The sequence below is a fragment of the Erithacus rubecula genome (assembly GCF_903797595.1).
Source record: "Erithacus rubecula genome assembly, chromosome: 14".
NCBI classification, from domain to species: Eukaryota; Metazoa; Chordata; class Aves; order Passeriformes; family Muscicapidae; genus Erithacus; species Erithacus rubecula.
In genome coordinates, this window is record NC_136666.1 from 16,393,362 (window position 1) to 16,421,142 (window position 27,781).

Genomic DNA, 27,781 nt, shown 5'->3' on the forward strand with positions numbered 1-27,781 from the left:
ACCCAAAATTCTAGATCAGCATCACTGTTTACAAAACATGGTGCCATGATGTTTTATAGTGGAGGGCAGCATCTGACCACCTTGGTTTTCACTCAAGTTAAATGCATTTTCTGTGGTAAAACATCCTTAAGCACAGAAACTGTTATTTCATTGTTAAAGGAGATTTTGCCATAAAAATCACTACTGGATTATATTATCTTTTCAATATCATTAATGTATACACAAGAATAATTAAATCTGTTCCACCATAAAGCATGTTATTACATAATAGTACTAAAAACTGCCTGAAGACCATTTAAGCAGAGCTTTAGGCAGTTCGAAATGTGCAGCTCTTAAAAAAATCTGGTCATAAGTATTTAATACAATGTTTGCAAAATGGAATATCCTGAAATTTTCTGTAAATCACTGTAATAATGAAAAAACTAAGAGCAAGAAGAGAACTGTACCAATAAATGCTTTGATAATGCCACTATTTCAAATAAATCTAACTTACCTCCATCCCCAGTAGTTTAAGAGCTTTTGGCTGAATATTGAAAAATAGAAAAGAAAATCAGTTAGATGGGAGGAAAATTTCAAAGACCAAACAATACCAAGCAAACCCATTTTTATTTACAAATGTACAGCATTTATTATGAAACTTACTGTTACAAATGATTGTATAAATAATGCTGCAATTAGTTACTCTTCATTTAAATTGCATTTGCAGGAATACAATGGGTTAGGAAATATCTATCCTGCACTCAAAGGAAAGATTTTAATTCAAATTGAAGAATTAGTTAGGAATACTTGGATTGCAAACTACTGGAATAGGAGGAAATTCACCTCCAGATCAGTGTATTCACCATCACTCAGTCCTCACATCCTTTAACAAAAATATCTTACAACTTTCTTACATAACTTCATTCCTGGACTTTCAATTTCTACCTTGCAGCTTCACTTTAGGATTTAATATGCAGCGTTCCACAAAAACAAAGGAACAGAGTATTACTTATTTTTTAGCATCAGCACAATGGCCACATCCAGAATGAACTCATTCTTACCCTCTTTGGTCCAAATAAATTATTATAAAGAGTCCGGAAACTTTTCCGAGTATAGTTGCAGCGATAGGCTCCACCCATGAGATATTCCAGGACAAGACCAATATCTATGAGGCTGATATGATAATCTGGTGGGAGATTTCCCTAGAAAAAAAACAAACCATATCTTAATAAGGATTTAGGATAAGAAAACATGACATAGATTAAGTTGCCTGGCTAGACATACATCAGAATTGGCACATGAGTATTATTTACAGCCACTGGGTTCAGTCTTTGAACATTTGTATGAAATTAGCTGATTCATAATGAAAATTTTTGAGGTCATAGCTTTTCGGTTTTATTGTTAACAGAATTCACATTTCTGAACAAATTTTCATTTGATTTACTCATACATCGGTGTCCATACAAGTTTATGTTATTTACAAGGGTTATGTTCATGAACCTGAGAAATCCCATGCTGATTGTCATTAATCCAGTATAAAAGCATGACAATTTCATGGTGAGTATCTCTGACAATCACACTTTAAATACTTTTTTACTGGAAGCTTGTATTTCATCATACTATCTACAGTTGACACTACAATGCAGACCATGTTTAATGTGCAGCCCAGAATCAAAAAACAAAAGGCAAATTCTAATTTCAGCAGTTACAGCTAAAGCTAGATAATTGTATTGACTCCACTGGAAAAAAAAAAATGGTGTTTCATTATCCAAGCTACATCCTACAGCAATTCTACATCACCACTGAGCAGCTGCTATAATGAACAACAATCACCTCCAGGTTAACCCAGCTGAATCCCCGGGATTGCCTCTGAGCATGGAGATGAAATGGAAAACAGGACAGACAGACAGACAGACAGCAGAATGCAGAGAACATTAGTGACCCTCACAGTGACAACACTGAATGAGAAAAGTCTTGTCAGATGAAGCAGATGAGTATGAATTATACATGAACACAGTACTGCATAATCCCCACATCTGAACCTCCTGGAATAACTGGGAGATTTCCTTGCAGAAATTAATAAAGGTGATTTCATGTAGCTGAATTTTACTGAATAAAACTTCAGTACCTCTAAAGACAGAAAACATGACATATCTCACAATACCCCCCCCCCCATTCACATATAATGGACAAATTTTCATGTAATGGAAACAAATGAATAACGCATTTAGGACAGAAGAGATTTTCTCCTATGCAAAAGTTGAAATAGTGGGAGAAAAACAACTGGAAAACACATAAAGAAACAAAGAAAAGATGACAAATTCTGCAGTCATTAATGGGGCTTCCAGTTAACCTAGCAGGCCTTTCCTTCAACTCCTCCCTTGTAATGCTGCTTTGGGAGCTTCTTGTAGAGAGGAAACAATATCAACCTAAATCTCAAGTGTCATATTACACTACAGGATCTTAATTTAGTTAACTCCTTAGTTTTTAATTTACTGGCACTGCCACACCCGATTTAGACTGATGTCACTGTTGCCACAGGGAGACATTTAACTTTTCTTAAGAGCTGCCATCTATTTTCAAATGCCTGCTTGGCCCCACGCTATGCTTGCTTTCACTGTTGATTCACATGGCTAATGCAATCACATAAATGGAACACTGCTTACCTTTTTCACATCTCTGACCAGCAAATGCAGCGTATTTGGTGGACCCAGTCTCTGAAACAAAAATAATTCATGGTCCATTAGAGCTTCAGTTCTTCAGATTCTTTGCAAACATGAACACAATTAATGATTTAGCACCTTAAGCAGAGCAATAGATAACAACCATGTGCCATCACACCCCAGAGGGGTGAAAAGAAGGAACTTGGCTACAGTGACAAGAACCTTTCTATCAAGAGCTGTGTAATACCCCCTTTTTACAAATCTTTCTGTGGCAAAACAGCACAGGGCTTTTTAGCATTTCTGCTCACTCACAGTATTATAGAGTTCCTCCAGGCGAGGAATAGTCAGGAAGTGCTGCATGTTCACTCCATTCTCAATAAGCAGTTTCACAAAGTCCACTCGATCCAGGACCAGAGCATCCAGCATAGCCTGCTCCAGGGAGTTCACCTGAATTGCAGGGTGGAGAATGTGAGACCACATGAGCACAAATGACTTGGCTGAGAATCAACCACAGCCATTTTCACTACTTAGGAAATGGACTGAGTTCCCACATATGTCGATTAGTCTGTGAGTAAAAAGGAATTTAGAAAGTAACATTTTAAACACATGAAGTGAATAGAGATAGATGAGTTTTCCAAACCTTTAGCAATACAACTGTAGCTTTCAGTCTTTCAATGTGTAGCTTTCAATCATTTTGTTCAGTATTTTTAACTAAACCAGGCATACCATGCTTCACACATTAGGGACAAGTTAAACTAACAGATTCACAGAAGGAAGATGTTGACTGACAGTCTTATTTCCTTCTGACAAGTGCAGGGATGAAGATGCTGCAGCTCAGTATTGACTTGTACTGTTGAGATATGACTCCATGTGGTGCACATGGCATGAGAGAGGGATTCTTGGCTCATACACTACAGAGCATTCCTGCAGAATCTACAGCTGATCTTGTGGGAATGTGCAAAAGAGCATTCTACAGAATCAAAGTGTGTATCTTGCTTCTGTCCTTGTACTTCAGAATGAAAAAAAGAAATCTTCAGCAGTTTTTTTATACAAATACTTCTATCTCACCCAGTTCAGGAGTTCAAGTTTTCTTGGGTCCGTTTCTTCTTCTGGTTCTTCTTTTGCTTTTCCTCCCTTTTTCTTCCCTTTTCCTTTCCCTCTGCCTGCTTTAGCCTGAGGTGCTGGGGATTTCTTTTCCTTCTCAGGAGCTGTACCATCAGGAGCTGTCAGGCTTCCTATAGGCTGTATTTATAATGCATTAAATATTAGAAATCAAATTCATCTTACAGTAACTATTTAATTGAGCACACTTCTACCAATCTCACCCCTCCAGTCATCACTTCTCACATTGAGTCAACTAAAAATGATTATTTCTTTTTTAAGATCCTTTCTACATAGTCACAGCTTTACTCTTTTCAAAGAGCTGTTATGTCTAACTTAGTAACACTGAACGTCAAGACAGTGAAGGAGATTGACCAGGGAGGATTTATCTAGAAAAATAAAATCCTTGTGAGAGGACTGGGACAGCAAGAGTTGTCAAAATAAATAGCAGCAAGAGCTGGACAGCAAGAGCTTAACAAGAATGCTGCATGATGCCAAACAGCATCCATACTGCAGAGCAGAGAGGAGAGGAGAGGGAGCCACTCACTGGCTCATTTCTGTTCTGCAGACTGTACTTCTGTTTACACCTCTAGAGACATTTATCCTTCAGCTGGAGTCCTTCCCTCTTTCAAACTATCTGCCCAGGACAGAGGCACACATGCACCACACTACTTTTCTGTGATTTGGAGGCTTAACTTGCTCCAGATAATGCATAGGTTACATAAACTCCACAGAGAAGAAAACTGGATTATAACTACCTGTGATCTGCACTGACAATTACAGGACCAAGCCTTTAACAAGGCTTCTTTCCTGGGGGTGTTGTTAGTCCTAAAAAAATCTCTCCTCTGCCCAGCTATCTCAAATCCATTCAAAAGCCTGGACAAAACTGCAACTGCCAAGTGGCAGCACAGGCTGTTCTTCTATGAACCTGGAATAACAGTGAGCCCCAGCTGGCTGGTGCTGCTTCCACAAACTGCAGTGCAGGAGAAATATGAGCCAGGTCAAAACAGTCACAGGCTTCAGTTCTTGGTGGGATCTCTGAATCTAACCACAGTAACATGGAGACTGGGGCATTCCATCCAACTCAATATTTAAAAGTAGTTATACTCCATAATCTTTAGGATTATTAAATCCTCTCTGTAAAAGCATTTTAATGAACCTTGAATATTGAAATAATCACATTACTAGAAGTGAAAGAATAAAACTGAATATGCAGCAACATGTGTTTAAATTTAATGATACAGGCTTCCAAATGAAATAAGTTTCTCCATTATGCACAGCATGCACATGAATGGTATTCCTTTGAGTGTCATTTTATTGCATAGTTACAAGAAAGACAACTAAGCAAAAAAACCACCAAAATTATTTCCCTTCATTCTTACAGCCTCTTTCAGACTGCTCTCCTCATGAGACTTTGGAGTAATTCAGCATCAGATGGTTCACACAATTAAGCACAAAGCATCAATAAAGTGAGACATGAAAATAGCTTAAATAAAAGATTTTGGTTACACAGGTGAACTGCAGTGTTTCACCATTACTGCTAGTGCAGCATCAAAATCCAAGGTGCAAATATTACACAACTTAATTTAAACTACTGACAAACAAAATGACAAAGAAAACTTTGCCTTACTGGCCAGTGGTGTCCAAAGACAAAGATTTGGCTGCGTGCAATATCTACACGATTCCAGGCCAAAGCCAGGCTGAGCTGGTCTGGAGCAGATGCATTGGTACCTAAAGAGAAACACACAGATGTTTCACACATGATGAAACAAGACTGGACAGCCTTCTGCAACAGCTAGAAAACCACAAACCTGGCTCCATATCATACTGCCATTAGAGTAATTCTGACACAAAGCAGTGGATTCATCCAATTGATTTATAGCATCTTCCATTTAACCTCATAATCCTAATTTCCAAAGGATTGATGAGATTGTCTCCTTTTTTTTTTTTCTTAAGCTTCCACTTTGACTTTTATTCTGATGCTAAAGACAAACATACAAATCTTCTTAAAGATACCTCTCAGCTCCTACTATGATACTGTACATAAAAGTGTAAAAATTCCCCTCTTTATTAGCTTTGGGGTCTCCAGAGATCTCAATGATATAGAGCCTGTATCAGAGCCTGTATATAACTATTGTATACCCACAGACAGAAAACAGATGTTTCAGCAAACAAACAAACCCCAATTAAATATGGAACCAATCCTATTTCTCTAAGGTTTAAATGGCACAATCTGAGACCTGGAAAAATCCAGACAGCTTTTCATCTTTTTCCTAATTTTATGAATGTATACTAGAACTGCAATAAAATGAGCTGCAGTATCAGCAGTACAGTTGTTGCCCCACTCCCATCCCATGCTTTAAGAGGTGGAACGCCACACAAAAATTCTCAATCTAGATTTTATGTTACATGCTAATCTGAACATTAACCAAACATGTTCAGGTACTTGCTAGAATCCAAGTGAAGGATTCCAAACCCACCTTTGAGGAGAGCAGTGAGGATGGACATCTCAATGTCATGCTGCCCTTCCGAGCCCATGCGGAACACGGTGATCTAAAGGGCAGCACAAAACCAAACTCAAAATTACAGCACAGGAAAGAGAAACACTAAACATGTGCATAGAAAATAGAGCAGAATGGTGCAGCTGTATCATTTTCTACAATTTAAGGTTTTCCAAAAAATACAGTTCCACTAAATTTTTCTTTGAAATTTAACTTTCATAGAAGTGTCCTATCAATTTATACAGGAGAAGAATCTGATATTTGTTTTTGGGGCTTTCCAGAAGATGTAATTCCTTCTTGGCCTATGCTTAGGAATGAATGTGTACATTTAATGCAGCTATATGGGGGGAAAATAAGTTTAAACTATAGCCCTGGGAAAATGGCACTTGGAAGTACTCTATAAACTACCTTTGTGAACTACTTTTAGGATACTTACAAGTTCTTTTTTTTTCATGCACTCCATAAGAATGATGAACAGCTGATGAGCTTGAGTCCTGTTGTAGTTAAAGGTCTTCTGGATGGTTACTAGAAGCTGGTCCCTAAGGGATTCATTTATTATCCTAAATGAAAAGTGAGACATAAAAGAAGACATTCCCAGAATGAATATATATTCAGGATTGCTATTTATGAAACTATAACTTCTAGGTGTTCCTCTCATATACCATAGATATATTTATGTTTACATAAGTGTATAAGTTCAGTCTTCAGAATTTTATTGCTAGGCCTTACAGGACCCCAACCTTTGCCTCTAAATGTTCCAAGTCCCTTTGCATAGAGCTAAAAACCCCAAAATACTTCACATTTCTGATGTTATCTTGGTTATGGTCTTAAACAGAGGACTGAACTTGCTAATAGATCTGAAACCTCATAATTCCCAACTGAGAAACAAATGAACAATCCAAAAGATAATTAAAGAAATTAGATTGAAAACATGCTAGAAAGGTCAGAAATGTTTGGTCTCCCAAAGCAATGCAAAGCAGCCCTTCAATCTCCATCCATTTCCCAATAAAACACATGTATTTTCAGATTATGGTAAACATTACCAGCAGGTGCCTGAAAGATGCTGCAAAATTCAAAGTTCACTGCAAGAAAATGATTGGACTGGCAAAAAATTCTCATTATACATCTGCCTTACTAGATGAACACATTTATCATAATTATTGGAGAAAAAAATCAGACACTGCATCATATGCACTGTCACTGGAGGGAAAGTCATGCAGTGAGCATATCTCAGAGAGACTGATCTTGATAAGCACTTTCAGTTATCTGTGAGCTGATAGGAAGAATGAATTAAAAAAAAAAAAAGGCAAGTAAAATTTGATCTAAACTAAGGAAGCTTAGGAGAAAAAGAAAGGAAAGTTGCTGAATCATAAATACTGTTGGTGCAATTAAATAAGTGCTATATCTAAGCACCAACAAAATCTAGCATAAGAGCTGCTCTTCTAATTCACCAGATAATGTCCATTAGTGCTTGCAACACTAGTTGCCTGCTTAATATTTAATCCAAGCTAAGCTTCAGCTTCTGTCAAGGAAATAGATTCTATCTTCAACACAAGACAGTTAATTAAGACAATATACGAGGTGTTAGGCTGGAAGGCAAAAGCAAGAGAATGAAGGAAGTCCAAAATTTCCACAGCTGGTCTGACACTCTTGGGAAGTGAAGCTCATTCAAGCAACACAGCAGTATCAGCCAGTAAAAATTTTGCAAATCCATGCACTAATTAACCTCAGCCCTGGCCTGAAGAAAAGAGTTACCTCTGAGAGCTTGTCCTTGCTTCTACCATGCCCAACCCAACACCAAGTACAGTGCAGCAAACCCTGATGGAGCTTGTACAACAGTGTGCTGTACTGAGAACAAGCTCATTTCCAAGGACCATAACATGCATTCACAATGGTAACAACTGCTCTCATTAACTTCAGGTTTAAGACCAAATGGGCAGCAAAAGCTGACTGACAGCAGAATGCCTCTGTTACCAGCATTTTGTCCTTGAGGGTTTTTTATTTTAATAAATCTCTATGAAAGCAAGGTATATAGTCCCACACAGCTTTGTTGAAGATTTTGAAGCCTTACCCTCCTTCTTCTGAATACTTATGTGCAAATGACAGGATGTCGGAGGCTCGCCCGCTGCCGTCACAGATGACGACGGGCAGAGGGGGATCCTCCCGCAGACATTCCAGCACAATGGAGATCACATTGGGACCTCCTTCCACTATCAGCCCCACTACAGGAACACCTTGCCCCAGCCCTGCAAAAACCAGAACAGAAACAAGGGGAAAAAAAGTGTAATTGAAACTTAGTTTAAGAAATTGAGATAAGTGGATGTGATTTCTGTGTTAGAGTACCATTTCCAATCAGAGCCCTTAGGAAAAATGATGGCCAGTAAACAGCCAATGTGAGCAAAAATGTCCATATGCTCTTCTCCAAGCCAAAAGGAAAAGAGTAAGGTATTTTCTGCCCTTGCTTTTGCATCAGCTCCATATTGATAACTTATCCACTCAGTGTTGGTGGATGTTTGTAACCTCTCTCAACAGACACCAGGCACAGAAAAAGCAGCTGACATGACTGTGCTATTGCTTCATCAGCTTCACTGTTACTTGGATGGCTCCCAGCCTTTGATGCTTTACCTGTTCATTGGTTACCTATGGGAAGTCTTCAGTAAGGTGACATACCTATGCTTATTCCTAAGATAAAAGAAAGAAATCAGTGTTTTTATCGTGAGGCTGAAATGGTTGGCCGATGGAAGAGACGACAGCTGAGCATCCCTTTGCTGTCCCTGCCTCACTGTGATCTCCAGGCATAGGATGACAAAGGGAAGCCCACAGGTCACATGGTCTCAGTAGCCTTGGTCACAAAAATCTTAGGGAAATGAAGGACAAAACATTACCTGAATGCTGACTAATTCCACTCTCATAAGCATTTGAATTCAGTTCTTAATCTGTGAAATGAGCAGCGCTTTATAAAGATGCACTTTGTTTGTTTGGCTGAAAATACATGAAAGAGTTCATATTTTCAACCTTGATTTCTCTCTGAAGAACAGGAACACCATGCACAGTAACAGTAGAAGCTTCCTGACATCCTCCTGTCAGTACAGCCCAGCTCTGATAAGGAGGAGTCAGAGCATGGGCTGGCCTGTGTGTCCATGAAATCTTTAGTGATTCCTCCTGAGATTCCCAGCAGAGGTGCCTGTGCTTGGAGTGATTAAGAAGAAACAAAACAACTCCCTCTATGCTGTAACTAGCAGGTGTACTGCTGCCCTTCACAGAACAGCTTTCTATGTGTATTCCCAACTTTGCCCTTCTCATGACAAAAATCATCAAATGCTACCTAAGTCAGAGCTGATATCCCCAAGCCCCAGTGGTATTAAAAACTGCAAGGAATGACACAGAACATCTTGTCTCTGGGCCCTGAATTCCTGATCTTCCAAGCCAATGCTCCCTTTTACAACCTTACAGCTCTGCCAGCACTTCTGCAGAAGTCAAAAATGACAAAAGCAGGCTGAGTTGCTTCCATCTGTGGCACTGCCTCCCTGCTCAAAGGCAGGGGCAGCATTTTCCTGGGCTGTTCCTTAGGCTCACCATAGACACAAGGCAGCACTTGGAGATTTCCCAGAACATTTGGATACCACATGGCTGATGTCTAATTGGAGCTTTTGGCTCTACCTGACATTCTACTTGATTTTTCTCATCTACCTGCAACATCACTTAGACCCTATAAGAAACTTCTGTGGAGTTCAATGCAATTGTCATTCTGGATGTTCTTAACTGATGTGTGAATTCAAGACTGTTAACATTTTTTTGGACCATTTTTAACTAGGGTTTTAGGGTTATTTTTAAATAGTTCATGTATCTTTTCACCTTTAATTTTTTTTTTACATGTTAATCGAAATATGTTCTTTAAAAGGTTTTTTTTCTAAATAATTATGAGAAAAGTCCTAGAAAATTATTTTAGTGAGGTCATAATGACTGGAAGAAATTTTAAAACTGCACAAAACTCCAATTATGAAAGGAATAAAGGTGAAATGTCTTAATTATCATTAAAATCAAAATGTCTGCTAAATTTATCACTAACATCAAAGAATTTTGAGTGTGATATTTCAAATTAAACAAATCCCTATATAAATAAGAAAATAAAAGGCTAGTGTGAAGATTCAGAATCAGAAATTGCTAAGTTTCACAGGACTCCTGTGAGCAGGAAAAAATCCTGTGAAAAATCCTGTAAAAAATCCTCATTCTGGATATTTACTGATGCATATGACTTCTAGGCTAGAAATGAAAAAAGTCTTTGAATTTCCTTTTCCTTAGATTCTCACTGTTTGAAGCTTCTCCTCACTATAATTTGTCAATTTTTCTTCACCCCTTTATGCAATCCTTACTCTATGTTTTTTCTGTCTGGTTCTATATGGGATCTTCTACCACTTATCAGACTGCACATGTTCTAGTCCAGTCACACAGTCCTGACCACATTGCCACTGGAAAGAGCTGGAAGAAGCCTTTAATTTCCATATTTTCAAATACTTCAAGCCCTCCTTCCCCCATTTCAAGACATTATGGTGACAGTTTGCCCCATTGGTACTCACGTGTGTTAATTTTCTGGAGGGAAATGTGTTTTTCCAACTGACGCCGTAATTTTACTTCAGCTCCATATTTACCTAATGTGCCATTGTCTGCCAGAATGAAGTGGGTGTGGGAACTGTTGAGCACAGAGAGCTTACTTAGAGGGTTTGACATTGTTTGGTAAACTCGTGTTACCTGTGTATCAAGAGGAGAGATGCACTTAGATTAGAACTAAGAATCAAATGGGAAAATGCCCCACAGACCCAAACAGAGGCACACTCAGAGTCTTCTGAGAAAACAAAACAAGTAAACCTTAATAACCAAAACCAGAGGAGAACTAGAAATGGAATTTGCTTTTATATTTCAAATCTGCACTCCTGACAGTAGGTTTTCTTTGGAGGATGGCAGTCAGATTGTGCACTCCTCTGCATGTTCCCCTAAGCTCATTACCTTGCTCTCCTTGTTCACACACTGTGTTGTTACATAATCCTCTCAGTCCATTAGAAAACACCTTCTCATTTGGAGTTCCTAGCAATTCATTTGCCATTCCATAGTACCCACCTATAATAATGCCAGCCTTGCACACATAAAATACCATTACATGACTTGTAGGAGGCTCACTGTGCCACACTGAAGTCAGGACATGAAACTGTCACCACAGAGAGGATTTTTCTTATGAAAGCAATGGAAAGCTCATTAATTCCACATTTACTTTTAGGTCAAACATGACAACCTGAGAAATACACTTAAACAACAGGTGTTTTCAAGAAATTGGTAAATTTCACCTTCTAGGCATCCTGTAGAAATGGAAAAATGCAATGCTTCAGAAATACTAACAATCTATTTTTTACACAGCTCTTCTCTTAAACACTTACATCTCTTCCTATTAGATCTTCCTTGTTTTCTACAATGCCCCAAGGTGCAATTCCTACTGCACAGATTCGTCCTCTGGATTTGGAAGAATGATCTTTCAAGGCATCTCCCACATGACGAATGACACCTATGGGTACAATTAATTCAATTCATTTTTGGCACTGTAGATTGATCACTAAACAACAGAATTTTCATCTTGCCTCTCATGGAGATACTGGGTTGCTTTCACTGCTAAACTGGTACTGGTACTTTATAGTAGAACATGGAATGTAACAATGGTTTTATGTTGTAATGGTTGTGTGTAAGCCCCATTATCTTCTCACATTATTGTTCTGAATTCAGTCTGTGCATGACTTACCCCACTGCTAACTTGCCACAGTTTAATGTGCACCCTTGTCCATCTCAATGTATATTATTCATTGGACACAAACCATGACAGCAGGAAATTTACTTCTAGTAATAAAAAGATCTTTGTACAAAAAAAAAAAAACAAACATGCTAAACTAAAGCTTGGCAAATTTGGAGTAGGAAACAAGGATAACCATGCACTAAAAGAAGTGTATTAGAACTAGTGGTAGATTCCTTGATACTGTAATGAAGGCTGAAATCTGTTTGCAGGGGAAACACAGAGTAATATAAAACAACACTGATCCAGGAAAATCTTATGGTCTGGGTAGGAGATTAACACAAATGATTACAATGCTTCTTTTTTGGTCTAGTGGGTAATGACTCATTCAAATAGACTTAAATCTTCTGCCTGTGGGAAAGATTAGTGAATGAACATCACTGAATTCTTAAGTAAACTAAAAGTGATGGCAATTACTTACCTGTACTAACACCACCAGTGAAAATCCAAGCTCCTGTAGTCATGGCAGCCTTTATTAGACCTTTTCCAAACACTTGCTTTAATTTTGGTTGCATTTCGAAGTTCTGGAGGCCTCCATGGACAGAGATTAAGAGTTTGGGCAGTTCCAGTTGCCAGTCTTTCACCATGAGATGCAGCAGAGAATCTGGTTTAGTGTCATACGACACACGGATGTACTGCAAAGAGCAACGTGTGATGTTATCACTCAACCTGTTCTGTAAATTGTCTGAGCAAAGAATGGTTTCCTTTCATCCTAAAAAGAGAGTTTTACAATTTTCAAACAAAGAAACAAATCTAAGTTTGGATTTCTTCAGAAGAGAGGAAAAACAAAGAGAATTTTTGCAGTTTTAATTGCTATTACTTTTACTGCTAAGAAAATTCAAGAGTCTGTTGAGCAGATGAATAAATACCTGAGAGTACCCTATGCCCCTTACCATGGCCTTATTTGAATGTCCTCCTCCCTGGAATTCCAGGTTTCCATAGGCATCTGTTGGGTATGCTTGGGTGTGTTTACTGACAGACCATTTCTCTGGCTGAGCTTCCACTTGCTTCGTTTCTTCTTCATTTTTATTAGCTGTTATACTTGGAGGAGGTGGAATATGCTGGTTAATGAGCTGGCCACAGCAGCACCTGCAAGTGAAAATTTGAAGTGACCTTGATTACAGTATCTTCAAAATAAATAAATTTAAAAAATCAGAAATCAGATTTTCAACTGCCCAAGTCTTGCTGTACACGAATCACAGAAATACCTCTCACATGCACATCTAGGCCAGAATTAGCAGGCTTAGGTGTATTTTAACATGTGAAGCTGTTAAACAGCTGGAAAGCTGTTCTAGGTAAAAAGCCAGGCAAGGAGGAAGAATGCAGAACAGGAGCACTGACCACCTGTTTCTTACTTAGAGGTGGCAGCTCACATATGACATCAACTGTTCTGTTATCCACACAAGCTGGACCACAATATGCAGCTAGCCCATGGGGTAATATTGATATTTAGACTAAGAAATCAAATCCCTCTGTCTGCTATTGCCATTGGTAATATCATACCAACTGTGAAGGATGGCATCACATGATTGCACCCCTGCTTTCAGAATTCAGTATGAATCTGTCATGGTTTGCAAAGGAACTAACAACTCACTGCCTCTCCTGCTCCAGCCTTGTCCTCTCTGTGTGGCATGTCCCATGGCTCTGGGCAGATTGGAATGCAAGCTTGACTTGTGCTTTTGTTCTCCTGTCATCTCCCTTTAGGGGCAGTGACTAAACTGGGTTTCACACATCTAAACCCAAATCAAGTTGAGTTTCTCTGGTATTAAGCTTTTCTGTTGAAACAAACATTTCAAATGCTACCTGGTAGAGTCTTTGTTGTTGGCAATTACATAGATGCATTCTCTTTTAGAAAAGGTCTTCTCTATCCAAGCCTTCTGACCCTTAAAAGAGAAAAAAGGGGGGGAAAAAAATGTATTGATGTATTTCTTTGTGGCAGATACAGTAACATTTACCTTCTATTTCAGCTTCTAAATCCATGACATCACTTTTAAACACCAGATATATCTGCTTATGAATGTGAATTTCCATGACTTGGATAAAATTCAAACCTCGAATGTGTGAAGAAACCCTTACGTAGAAAGATGATGATCTTGAAGTTTCAAGGTCTAGCAAAAAATGCACCTGCTCCTTCCTACTGCAGCAAACAGTAAATGGACTTAATGTAGTACAGAAAATCAGCATAAATTGTGAAATAAGTATCATTCTTTGTATGCAGAAAGTGCTCCTCAGAAACTTTCCCTTCATAATTAACTATCTTCTCAAATAATTTTTTCCTATTGTAAATCAAGTTCCAGTCTTTCCTAGGGCATTTTACTCTGAATGAGATGTGTCTCAGAAGGTGCCATTTTAAAATTGAAAGGCCATGTGACAGCAGAAGCACAAACTCTTTGGGTATCTGTGAAACAGCAGGAAGGAAACCACCTTCTAATCGTCTTGGCCTATTATACTGCTTGCAAACTAATTTTAAAAAGTGAATTCAAAGAAGCCTTTTAATTTTAAAGAAGCAAAAATGTTTAAAAACCCTCACAATTTGATGACACTGATAACTTTGCCTTGCTGATAGAAGTTGCCTCTCCTGAGTTTGAATTATGAAACTGTCTTTTCAAGTTGCAAGCAAATGTATGTTTTGCTTTAGTTTGTGGTGTGGAAGTGAAATTAAATTTTTGCAGCACAGAAGCTAAAAGTGACACAAGAAAACTTTCAGGCCGACTTTAAAAAAAGGAAGGGGACTTTTTCTAGAGAAAGAACTAAAAACCTTGCTGATTTTGATTTAAGAAAGTGAACTTTTCTGTTGTGACTCCACAAATTCCTTCTTCAAATGAAACTAAAGAGCCTTTCTTCCAAAATTATTGAAAAGGTTCTTTTTATACACCTTCTGGTAAGGCTTTTACAACATGACAAATTTTAACAATGGTGTTATTTGAAGATTAGAAAATGCTTTTGTTCTATAGCATCAGGGTCCAGTTCCAGAAAATCCAGAAAAAACATCCCTGACAACGAGATCCATGAGGGCCTGTGGTACCTGGAGATGGGTGATTAAATCAAAGAAATGCCATTTACCTGCTCAGAACGAGATTTTGCTACTTCATAGCTATCCAAGCAGTTCAAAATATTCAGAGATCCAAAATTAGTCCATTTGATCTGAATCACAGTACTTTTTCAAAATTAATCCGAAAACATACAAAGTGTAAAATTCACTGCTGTTTAACAACTATGTTCAGTGTTGTTACTTCTCATATAGTTAATGAACAAGAACATTACAAAATGAGCCTAACAGGAACCTGTTACATAGCTTACATAATTTCTGCACTTCTGAAATTTTATATATTTCATTTTTAAATTTAATTGGTTTTATTATTTTATATATTCTAAACAGATCAACTTTCTCCCCCTGATTTAAATGTCTAGCTTCTGTGCAGACCCTGATAATTCCTGGACAAATCAATCTCACAGTGCAGGAAACACTCTTTGAAACAAAAACTTTAATAGATACTGAACACTTAACTGTTCTGCAGAGAATACTGGAAAATACCACCTAGAAGCATCAGATAAGTTTGAATTGTTACATTATCCCAGTGAAAACTGCTTTACCTTATTCCTTGTAGCTTACCAAAGCACAGAGGTTTTTTTTTTTCTGTTTTGAGCACGTAAAAATAGTTAATTAACCACTGTGTTTGGAAGCAAGCTTTTGCATCTTGGTATCTAAAAGGAGCTCTACAAAGAGTTGAATTCTGAGCTGAGCAGTTGCTCTTAAAACCCCTCTATTAGGAGTTCTATTATCTACAGTATGTTGGAAAAAGCCTTCAATACTCACCCCTAGAACCCCATCAGGAATCAGCTGCTGCAGGCACTACAGAGGGACAACACATTATGCTCTACTGGCTTATTTTTCTGTGCTAATGAGAGGAAGGCAAAAGCAGGCATTACAGACTGGGGAAATAAAAACCTCAGCACATTTGGTCAGCCTTTGAAGTTTCACTGCTTTTGTCTGTCTAATCTGCTTAACCAAAGCTTCATTATAATCCAGTGCAAATACTTGAGCAGAAACATTTACTGCCAGAAAATGTGCACTTTCTCCATTTAGTTTATATAGATTCTGCACATTTCTCTCTCTTGGTCTTTCAAGGAAAAATGTAAGTACACATACTGTCTCTTGTAAATTTGAAAAACAATAAGTACTTTTAAACAGCCTTGGAATGGAAGAATTGTTAAAGGACTATGATAAGTCAACTACAGTTTTCAGACCAACAGCCAGTGGGGGTTTTCCATACATCTCTGAAGAAAACAAAAAACTAACCAGATCTCAATTTGTTGATAGTAGTGAAGTTCAAACTTGCTTATTATTGCAAATCCTGAAAGTATTAATTAGAAACTAGTTTTAAAAAACATATTTCAGATGTTCAATGCTATATTTGTTCTCCTTTATGGAAACTGGCAACAGGTTACCTAAGATATGATAAAAACAAAACCAAACCACTGCTAACTTTTGTACTTCAGCCTAGAAACCAATAAATTGCTAAGAAATAACATGAATTAATACTGGACTTATATGATTTCACTATCGGGTTTTACTAGTGATCTTTAGCATTGAAATGGTATCCTCCTGCAGAACCAAAGGAAAATCAGTATAACTGGTTTGTAAATTAGAGCAACAAAATCAAGACCCTAAACCACTAGTCACCTTGCTAATACAGGAGCTAATAAACACAAGAACTAGTTTTACAAAGACCAGTTATACTTTGACTATTGCAAATGAATGCCACTGTTTGAAGGTCTATGGCTGCAGCAACTGAAGAGAATTTTCCCTCACTCCCACACATAGATAATTTCAGTTTTCTATTAAATTAACATTAAATTTTATGCATTTCACTTCATATATAACCAAACATTCAACGAACAAATATTGTTCCTGAATTTCAGGCTGTACCAAAAACAAAACCTGCAGCCCTGCTTCACTACACCTTTGTGCAAGAGCAACAGGTGGGCTATGGACCAATAAATACAACCTTGGTGAATCTCCAAGGTGGGAATCCAGACAGGAAAAGAAACCCCCTGGAAATGTCATGGTAAAAACTTTTACATGACATTGTGTCACCAGATGTTGTGAATTTCAGTAAAGATATATCCCTGCAGGATGGCACAGCATTTAGAGATTGTGATAAACGTGATGACCAGGAAAGGAAGTGAAAGAATTTGGGGAGTGCAAGGGGGCAGGGATGAGAGTCAGTTCTGTCACTGGGGCTCATCCAAAACCCACATTTAGGTGGATCTAAAAGCAGTAGTGAGTTCTCTGAACTCCAGTGACCCCCAGGGTGCTGCTCCTTGGAACAAGGACTCATGTTCTTTCCTGCTCAATGGCTTGGCTTGCTTGTCTTGGGGACAGGCTGGGACAGGGCTTTGGCCTCACCCTTAACTGCAGAGCAGCCACTGTCACACAGCTCAGAGGCACCTGGGGCCCAAGGAAGGAGCTGTGTCCCACAGCTGCTGCCCTCCAGAGATGCTGTTCCTGGAGCAGGCACAGCTGGCCAGCAGGCATGTGAAGAGCAGGGCTTGGTGCATGCTGCATCAATGGGGATTGCACACAGCAGACAGGATGCTGCAGAAAAGGTGGCATTACCAGGGAAATAAAATCTCAACTGTGTTGCCCAATTATAAGATTAGAATACTCTATGGAATTAAACTGGGATATTTGTGCTAGATTTGAGCACAGGGATGTTTGCTTTGATGAGGTAGTGAGAGAAAGAAGTAATCTGAATGTGAAATAATGTTCATATCAAGAGCATGTGTACTCTTTCTTAAAAGAAAGTAAAAAAGAACAATGCACAGTTGAGAGAAAAAAAACCCATTATATTAGCAGAATCTCTGTTACCTAGAACTTAAACCTTGTCATGAGAACAATTTCTATTTTGCACTGCCTTTAAATGCAACATACCAACTAAACTATCCATCATTCTTCACTTTGAAGGAACAGTTTTTCCAAGTGCCCAACTAATTAATCTTTCAGGTGATTAGTTCTACTTAGAAATTACTTTCCTCCTAATAACAGGGTCTTGCTTGGAGAAAAATCCTCCAAACTATGTGATTGATGTTAATAGCCAATTCTGTCACCATTCACAAACTGGTAAGATTTTACTGAAAAATTCTTCATTGCTAAATATGTACAGGGCATAAAACCATAAAGCTGTTTTAAATTCATGTTATGCCATGAAGAAGCCAGAACCATGAGCAGTGTCCCTAACTACAGAACACAGTGACAGCCTATAAATTTACTAAATTTCCAGAACTCTCATTATCATGATTTCTATCAAAAACCTATTTGTAGAATGAAGAATAGCTTTAGTAATTATTAGAATATGAAGTACCAAACAACACCCAATAGAAAGAAGATCTCTTATATTTTTTGCTATTAAGAAGAGCATCAAAAAGGGATTTGTAACAGTTTTAACATTCTCTAAAATAAAATTCTATTTGCTTGAGACAACTCTTAGTGATAGAATTCATTCTATAAAATATTATATATCATCTAGACACAGTCAGCCCACTGTGTTTTTCATATTGCTCAGTTTGAACCCATGCTCTTGTAGCAACTTTGTCAGGGAACCACTTGCTCTGTCATGGAGACTAATGCCCAGCAGGCAGGATGGAAGTGTCTGCAAGCAAGGCAAGTAGTGCTTGCATTTCAAATTGAGGCCAGAAATCCCTCCTGCTGCTGGTGTGCAAAAAACCAGAAAATGGTGCTAGACTGCATGGAGAGCTGTAAGGAGCTTTCATGGCTTCATTACTCTCTGTGTTCCTGGAGAGGCAGGGTGAACATCTGCTGAAACAAGAAATTCCATTTTCTCCCCATGTTCATTAACTGAGGGACACAGTTTGCAAAGCATGCAATAAGAAGTAACAAACTCTTTTTTCAAAGCTGAGACATCTCTGCTGCAGCTCTGAGAGATACACAGCACTTCCCCGGAGGTTTTGCAATGGGTAAAATACATGACAAAATAGTATGGTTTGAGACCTTTTTCTTTATGAAATAGGGCAAATCACAAATGCAAAATATCTGAAGAAAATGACCACATGTTGCATGGAATATTACTCAAGTTTGTTCTACATGCACAGTTGTAATTAGTATCACTTGAATTGCAAATCATGCTAAATAGCTGGGCTTGAAGAAATTGTGACCCTGAAATTTTCAAAATGCCAGTACTTAAGGCATACCAAGATGCACGTTAATAAAACACACTTTAAAATTGCTACAAAATAATTTCTATATTCACAATATAAAGAAGACATGCAAAACTTGGAAATCTCTAAATTCTGTTAAAGAGTTTGAGCTGTTGAAAATTTGCAACTTTCTGTGGCTAATTTCACACTCAGTAGAGCAATTCTTTTCTGGGCATTAGTTAAGGCCTAACACTTTTCACAGAATATGCCATAATCAGATGCATTTTATTCTCTGCTGCTGTAATTTTCAAAAAAGAATTTCCAGCTATTTAAACTCTTGGGCTGCAGACTTTGCACAAAATTATATTTCATAATCTTTCAGAAATTCCTACAAAAGCCTTGGAATTGAAGGTTTAAATTATTTCCTGCACACTCTAAATACTTATGCTTGAAATACTGCATTATGTACACCAGAGAGTTGGCAGCATTCATAAAAACTTTAATATTTCAGGGCTGAAATAACTACCAAGGGTGAAGGTGATGAGAAGTTGCAGAGCTTACAGATAAAAGAGTTTTCAAAAAATTTGGTTAATTTTTTCAGTCCTTATGCATCTGAAACTCATGAAGAGGTAAGGGAAGAGAATTAACAGGTGCCATAGAACAGAAAACAGTGTGTCCAGTGATGTTTCTGGATGTTTTCACCACGGTGTGCAGCACGTTGTTCCTTCTCTTTAAAATGCTGGCCACTGTCTACCCATGATTTGAATTAAAGTGATAGTGGGGAAACACTATAATAAAAGTTTCCATTTTCTGGATTTAATCCATTATTAAAAAATGGAAAAGAAAACTTTGAAATGGTGAATTAGAGGAGCTAAAGGAGACTGGAACAGGCCAGTTCCAGCTGTTTCCATGGCTGTCTCTGGCTCAGGGCCCCAGTGAAACCACAGCAAAGGGCAGGGAGGACACCACAGTGCATGGGAGCATCTCTGGAGCTGGGATTCAAAGAGCTGGGCTAAACCTGAGATTCCCTGGCTTCTCAATCTCTTGAAAGATTGGAATGTGAATACTCAGAGACCACATCCCAATGAGTTTTATGGCAGGAATGCATCTCTTCACAGGACAGCAGCAGCACTGAGGAAACAAACGTGATGGGGCTGCTGATCTTTGTTAAATGTTTTTCACTGGGAACCCTCCTTTATTGCCCACACTCACTGAGGTGGGGAAAACCACCATAAATTACCCTTTTCCCATTCTAAGACTTCCATAATATCTGACCTACCATCAGCCCTGATAAACTCTCCTGGAAACAAATACACACAGAAAGAAGCTTGCTTATCAGAAGGTGTATTGCCACAAGAAAGCACCAGAAATTAATATTACTAATTTTGAAAACTCAAAAGAGCCCCCCGAAAAAATGAAAAATCACAACATACAAAACAAAGAAAATCCCAGAATTCCATCCTCATTTTCTGCAGAGGTAACTCGAAATTAGCATTGAAAATATTGAAATATGTAAGGTTATATTTGCCAGCATTTCTACATCGCATTACAGTCGCACTCAAGCAATTTTTTAATTTTGTAGTGTTGAGACACCATTTTGGGACCTGAAAACTCATTTTGTCTTCCTGCAGTTAGTACTTCATGTTTCTCATCCTTCAAAATGAGAAATCTAAGGAGTCTAATCAGAGCTCTGTCATTTCAACAGAATTATCTTTCTCCCATCAATTGCAGGTCACTATGCAGCTGTTCAGTGCACATTTCAGTTGTGCATACCACTATTACAAAAGGTAGAAGACTATCAGGAATGAAATGAAAAATGATTTAAAAGCATGTCCTACCTGCTTATCTCTGGAAGTATTTCAGAGTTTGGAAAGATGAATTACAGCTAGAATAAATAAAGTGCATTTAACTCTGCGCTTCTGTCCCATCTTTCTTTTATTGTTCAGACTTCTCATTCATCTTACTGTTAGGACTTCCAGTCTTTCTGAAGTTCATGAGAATTCCCAAGGACAAGGGTTTCCACCACTTTAAGAAGAGAATCTCATATGATAAGCATGTGAGCAGCTTCTTTGTTCAAACCAATCTCATGACTCCCTTTGAAGGTAATCCTTTAGAAGTCTCATGACCCATCTCTCTGCCCAGAGGGTATTTTCATCTCATGGTGGAACAAGGCACAACAAATCTACTTTGATAGTGCCCAAATCTCCAATTTGTTAAACCTCCTTTCCTCTCTTCAAACAGTGGATGTACTTGCTGTAAAAATGCCGGCACTGCAGAAAGGCTAAAGTAGGAGCTGAAACTTTTAATTTGAAGTATCCCCTCCCTTCTGCTAAAATATCAACGCTATTTGCATAATTGAGACAATTGGACATAATAGTCCTTTCAGCAGTCCTCATTAGATGTACAGCTCTACATTCTTTGAAAAGAAGAAAAAAGGAGGTCATACAGCATTAATTATATCTAATCCTTTTTAGAACAATTTGAAGTTGGACAAAATGCCATACTAAAACAGCTGAAGTCGTAAATAAGCCATTAATTTTGTAACTTTACATATTAAATGCATTTTCATACCCTGTTGCCTTTGTCAATATAATTAATCCCTTTGCAGAAAAGCACCTTTTTACGTCTTCTAATACTTTAAAACCAGCAAAGGCACAGGACGCTGTGTATTGCAGGTAGTTGTTTGTTCCAACTTTCAACATTTGCCTTGTTGAGCCAGGAGCCAAAATAATTGCCCTAATGCAACAGATAAGAGTGAGATCCAAAATCACATCTAAAGGATCCTGCTGTCTGGAGCTAAAGGCTGCCTGCCTGTGCCTGCTGAACTGCACTGTTAGACTCTAAACTTGCTTCCCTGTTCCTATAACTTATCTCCAATGGATTGAAAACATGCCCACCTGTGGCTGGCAACAAAATATTTTACAGATATAATTTCAACTTCTGTCTGCCCTAAATGGTAAAGTGTGCAGCTGAAACTGCTTTGGCTTAGAACCAGATCCTGGGCCTCCTAGTGAGACAAAGTTTCTGCTGGCCTAATGAGAAAAAGGATGGAGTATGGAACATTCTTGAAAGGTAAGCACAGAAATGGAGGGAGGATGTAGAATGAAGACCACAGATGTTTCTTTTGCCAGTGGAAATGAATTTGAGAGGCCTTTATGGATGCCTCTCTTATCTAGAATGTGGGGTACTCTGTGAGCTAGAAAAAGATGGCCTATTGGACAAGAAATAATATCAAAGATATAAGCCAAAAAATTAATACAAAATGGTGATTTGGGCACTTAACTCCTTCCTGAAAATGGAATACAGACATGGAATATGGTATGTCTCTTTGGCTAGGTACTCTATAGCAATGGATGTTAAAAAGAAATTAATTCCTCTCTGCTCCTGAGCAAGATCTCCTTGGCCAGCATTATGTAAGAAAGGGAGTTGTATCTACACTACCTACACTTGGAAAGCACAACACACTTTAAGAACCAATAGTGGAAACATCAGCCCTGTGTGCTTCATTCTTCCATTTGTTAGCCCAAACTGCAATGACAGAAATGCACACCTGAGAAAGTACAGCATTCATAAAAATCAAACACAGCTATTGGAGACTCCTTCCTTATCAGAAATTTGATGGACCTGCAGCCTGCCAGCATTCCCCTTTGGCAATACCATAACTGCTCTAGCACCTCAGTTTAAGAGCCAAGGACAACCAAGATCTACCCAAAATGAATCAAATAGTCACTATTAAAGACTTCAGTTTAAGGGGACTGAGATCAAAGACTCTCTACAGGCAACACAAACATTTTCCTCACTTGCCATTGCAAATAGAGAGCAATGCTGAAAACTACACTTTTCAGACTTAGCATTTGAAGCAATGCCACAGCTTTTCAGAGTGTCTACACTGAATACTCTGAACAGTACTTCAGATAACACACAATTCTCTCTCTCTAAAAATATAATGATCATAACACAACAGTTATAGAATACAATAGGAAATAGCCAGCATTTTCCAGGGGTGAGTTGGGGAACAGCTCTGTGAAAGCAAAGAGCCTTATACACAATGTGTGTAAAATAAACTGTAACCAAGTTGGCTAAAAACCCAATAAACGTGCACTTCTGTTGTTAAGGGCAAACAGCCCACTGTCTGCTGTGCTTACTGTCTGAAAAGCCTAGGACAAAATTCTGCATGGTAAGAGGAAGAAACTGCTGGCATTTAATTCTAAATGTATAATTCTGCCAAGTTCAGCCAAAGTGCTCATTCAGAGTTCAAAGGAATAGCACACATGAGTGAAAAAAATTACATTCTCAGAGAAAAGGCCACTAGACAAAGGATAGTTTTCATGGATGCCTGCACTCATACTATGGGAAGGCTCACAGCACTTGGAGTTTGTTTTGTGACATGGCTTGATATAAACGCACTGTGAAGGAAAGGGATAAAGATATGCATCTCTGCTGCCCTCACTGTGACTGTCTCAGAAAAAAATTCCCTTGGTTTCTAACAGTACCCATATGCTTATAGGGAGTGAGCAGCAAAGTACTCATTAATTTGGTTTTATTGATTTAAACAGTATTTTTATACAGTAGAGTCCATACCAAAAAAAGCTTTAATTACATCCTTCACTATCAAACCGTACCCTTATTACTCCTGCCACCAAAATAAAAATGTTCTTGCTTCACTGATAGCAAACAACTTATTTATTTTCAAAAATCAACAAGTTTAATCACAAGTGCTGCAAATTCAGTATCTGGGTAATCAGTTATACTTATGTAAGAATAATGGACAGCTCACATAACTTTTCCCAAGTGGTAAATTTTGTTTGGCATGTTTGATAGCTCACTCACTGAATGCAGCTAATTTTAGCCTTTCTAACAAAAAGATAAAACACATGACACTTCTCTGATCTGATGCATTTGTTGGTCTCTCCTAAATGTGTGTCTATCAATGAAAACAACACAATGTGTAATTTCTTATCAGATACTTATTGGTCTTGAAACTGCTCCCCTAATAATAGCAAATTAATTCAAATAGTATGATGGGAATTTATCCCCCTGACTTTCTTCTCCTGCAGTGTTTATGTAGCATTCCCTGAGAGCTTTCAAGCCATATCATACAGACACTCATGCATACACAGATCAAAAGTAAAATTTATGGACAGCAAATGTGGGAGCTGAACTTTGAAATACCAAAATGCACTGTAAGATACAATGTTTTAGAGTTTTTTTGTTTAAGACTATTGTAAAACTGTACACAGTAGTTTTGTTTTTTTTTTTTTTACAAAGAGTAGGAGCTGAGACAGACTACATGAAAAAAACCCCAAGGTCTATATTGTAATCTTCCTTTCCATAGTCATTATCAGACCAAATCCAAACTTGAAATGCCCCAGTAAACTATAAATGCAAAAGGCACAAAGAAGTGAGCAGTAATTACAATGTGACATAATTAAGAAAATGTTGAAGAAGAGGAGAGGGTGGCAAAGACAAGCCAAATGCTACTTACAAGCCAAACCTCTTGTTATAACAGAGGAAAACTGCAGCTCAAGGAAGCCTCTATTTCTTTTATAGCTGAATTAGAGCTTGAACCAATCACCAGGATTTCAGAGGATAAAACATTACTAACTAGTGAGAATTGTGATGAGGATTAATACGAATGTCTCTTCTATGGATGCCAGAACACATGAGAAATGATGAGATGCCACTGCAGCTGCTGGTGCCTGTGGTACAGACCAGGCAGGGCTGGCACCTCCCTTACTGAGCTGTGGGCTTAAGCACAGCACTGTCTGTAGCCTCCAGAGCTCCATTAAAACCTGAATTAATTCATAAATGTCAAAATGTAACTCCAAAGAAGAAACAGTTTGATAGCAAAATGGTCATAAACCCTCTTCCTGCCAGTGATGAATTACCCAGGTATTTTGGGTGTAGAACAGCTGATTCAAACAAAACTGAATGGCCTTGAAGAGTAATCAATTACCATTATAACTCATAAAAGAATGGGTGAGAAATGGCTGAATTCCCAATCTGATTCCTATAACCCAGGCTGCATTTATTGTAATATGATAATCTCAGCACAAAATGGGTTTGGATGGAAATGTATTATGACCTTAAGTAGGATCTGATGAAACCACACGCAGCAATAAAAAATGTTTCACTTATTCTTTCCTTTATATAATCCACTCCCTCTTTCCCAATCTACAATCTATTGAAAACACCTAGTTCCTGGAAAATATACACTCCTGCTTATGCAGGGAATAAGTGCTTTTAGGTGGACAAGACTATAAAGTAAAATTGATTGCTCCTTTCAGCTTTGTGATACAATCACTGCAATTCTCCTCAGGATGACAGAGATCTATGACTAAGTTAAATAATTGCCTTCTTTACTTCCCAGGTTGAACTCTGAATTCATCTGCAGCACTCCTATTGAGTTATGTCAAGTGATTGGAGCTGGAAAGAGTATTTTTGAAGCAGAACAGACAAGAATTGGTGTTAACATAAGAAAGGTTGTTCTGTCCTGTGAGAAGTGTGAGGGAAATTAGTTATTTTTGGCAAGATTTCACCCACTGATATGTGTTTCTGTAATACAATCAAGGGCCATAAGTACTATTCCTCCCTAAAGGAAAGTTTTTAAACTTCACATAGTAACAGTGGCAATTGCATACGTTTCACAATTCTCCTTCCCCCATCCCCCTTTTTTTGGTGTTTGAAGAGGTTTCATACAGAAAAAACAGCAATGAAATGTGTGTTCTTCTTAAGCAGAAATGACATAAAAAATGAGTTGTGACAAAGAAGTAAAAAGTGCTGATCACTCAGGGCAACACAAGAGTGCAATCAGTGCCAGCTTCTCCACAGGAGACTGAGCACTTGAATTCTTCTCCTACCTGGACTGCTCACATCCAGCTTTTAACATAAAGGCATTTGCTTAACTCTTGATTCTGTAAATGCTTACACACATGCTTAATTTACAGTTATGGTGAACCCACAGATTGTTACAAAATTATGCCATACCAAGAAAGCTGTTCCCAGTCAAGGATATGTCTATGTATGCACAAACCAGTGTCTTCACAATAAAGAGAACACTCTGTTTCACCAGCTGTGCTCATCTGAAGAGTTTAATGTACAAACTCCTACTTAGCCCTACACAGTAGGCAGCTATTTATCTGCTGATCAAAGTTTGTGAAGTTGCTGTAAGTTCCAAGCCAAACAGCTTGGAGGCATTCTGGAATCATGGGATATTTGACTGGAAATCTGCTGTCATAAATTCAGGTCCCACTGATAAATACGGGTTAAGATAAATTAAAACCACAGTATGTTGCTGAAACAGTATGAGGCACTGCAGCTTTCAGCTTTGTCAAACACATTATGTTCCCCCCAGTAATTAAAACAGAAATGCCAGCAAGCAGCAAATGCTCTTGTTAGAGAGATTCTGAAGTTAATAATTATTCTAAGAATTACTGGGAAGGGGAGGAAATCTCTAAATCGTATTTAGTTTCAGTAATCTTCAGCTGCATAACTGCTAGAAAAGAATTTAGGAATTTTCTCCCTTGTGTATTTAGTTTCACATTTTGAAGAAACTATTTTCTTTGCTACCAAGTGTAGTAGTGGCTGAAAAATGCAAGTTTTTCTGAGTAAATGCTCAATTTCAATAGATGGCATGAGATGTGCATAATTTACCCTTTAAACTTTCATTTCCAATTTTCTCCTCAGACTAGCACTTAGAGAAAAAAACCACATGGATTATAATATCATCATTTCACCTTGCAAAGCCATAGAGTGTGCAAGTCAGCAGGTAAATTTATATAGACAATCTTCTACCTTTCTATTCAAGATAATCTTCAAGTTCTCTTTGCCTGAGGATAGCATGTTCAGATATGGAAGCTCCAAGCTTTATTATATCCCTCTGTAAAGACTGGGGTAATTTAATTTGAAATAAACTTATAATAAGTAAACAGAGCTTCCAATGAAACTCAGTAACAGGCTTTATATGGGAAGACTTGACCATATCTCTATGCCTATTTCCATGCTGACTCATCTGAACAGATTATAAGGAATATAAACTCACTACAAAAGGTCTGGTACCCTCCTGGATCTGATGTGAGATGTGAATACTGGAGATGTGGAAGTACAAAATACATGATCTAAAGCATCTAGGCTTCCAATCATGCACTGCTAGTGAGACTGAGAGATTGCTAAGTCTGACAGAATTTTTTTTTGTTTGTTTGTAAAGTGCAAAACACAGACCTCATATATATGGATTAAAGTACACATGCAATATATTATTATAAACACCTTTGAAAACATTTATCAATCCTCTGGTAATTTAGCTGTACCAATCACTCCTATGCTGCTTTCATGTGGCAGATTGAAATATGGGGCATTATCTCCCTTCTAAGTCCTGCTCTGTAATAATCCTGCTGGAATGCACAATGTGTATCAACTTCCTTAGCCTGCCCTTTAAGAGTGAATGTCTCTTGTATTTCATCAAAATTGTACCACAATAAGTTACACCTGTTGTGTACATGTGCAGTGCTCTGGTTAATCAGGATATTTGCAGCACTTTTCTTTCA

General features: G+C 38.0%; 1 protein-coding gene across 3 annotated transcripts in view; it reads right to left on the bottom strand.

The window, feature by feature from the left end:
* TRPM1 (transient receptor potential cation channel subfamily M member 1) overlaps window positions 1-27,781 on the bottom strand; it is a 91,557-nt gene that overhangs the window by 19,922 nt on the left and 43,854 nt on the right. For all 3 annotated transcript variants that reach the window (XM_079318117.1, XM_079318116.1, XM_079318118.1), the window contains exons 3-16: window positions 13,881-13,960; window positions 12,971-13,166; window positions 12,499-12,712; window positions 11,674-11,798; window positions 10,822-10,993; window positions 8,316-8,490; window positions 6,681-6,804; window positions 6,224-6,296; window positions 5,374-5,474; window positions 3,711-3,884; window positions 2,955-3,089; window positions 2,646-2,696; window positions 1,041-1,181; window positions 494-523 (exon numbers count right to left, since the gene is read on the bottom strand). In XM_079318117.1, the coding sequence (XP_079174243.1) occupies window positions 494-523; window positions 1,041-1,181; window positions 2,646-2,696; window positions 2,955-3,089; window positions 3,711-3,884; window positions 5,374-5,474; window positions 6,224-6,296; window positions 6,681-6,804; window positions 8,316-8,490; window positions 10,822-10,993; window positions 11,674-11,798; window positions 12,499-12,712; window positions 12,971-13,166; window positions 13,881-13,960 (1,791 nt within the window). The remainder of the gene's footprint in view (window positions 1-493; window positions 524-1,040; window positions 1,182-2,645; window positions 2,697-2,954; window positions 3,090-3,710; window positions 3,885-5,373; window positions 5,475-6,223; window positions 6,297-6,680; window positions 6,805-8,315; window positions 8,491-10,821; window positions 10,994-11,673; window positions 11,799-12,498; window positions 12,713-12,970; window positions 13,167-13,880; window positions 13,961-27,781) is intronic.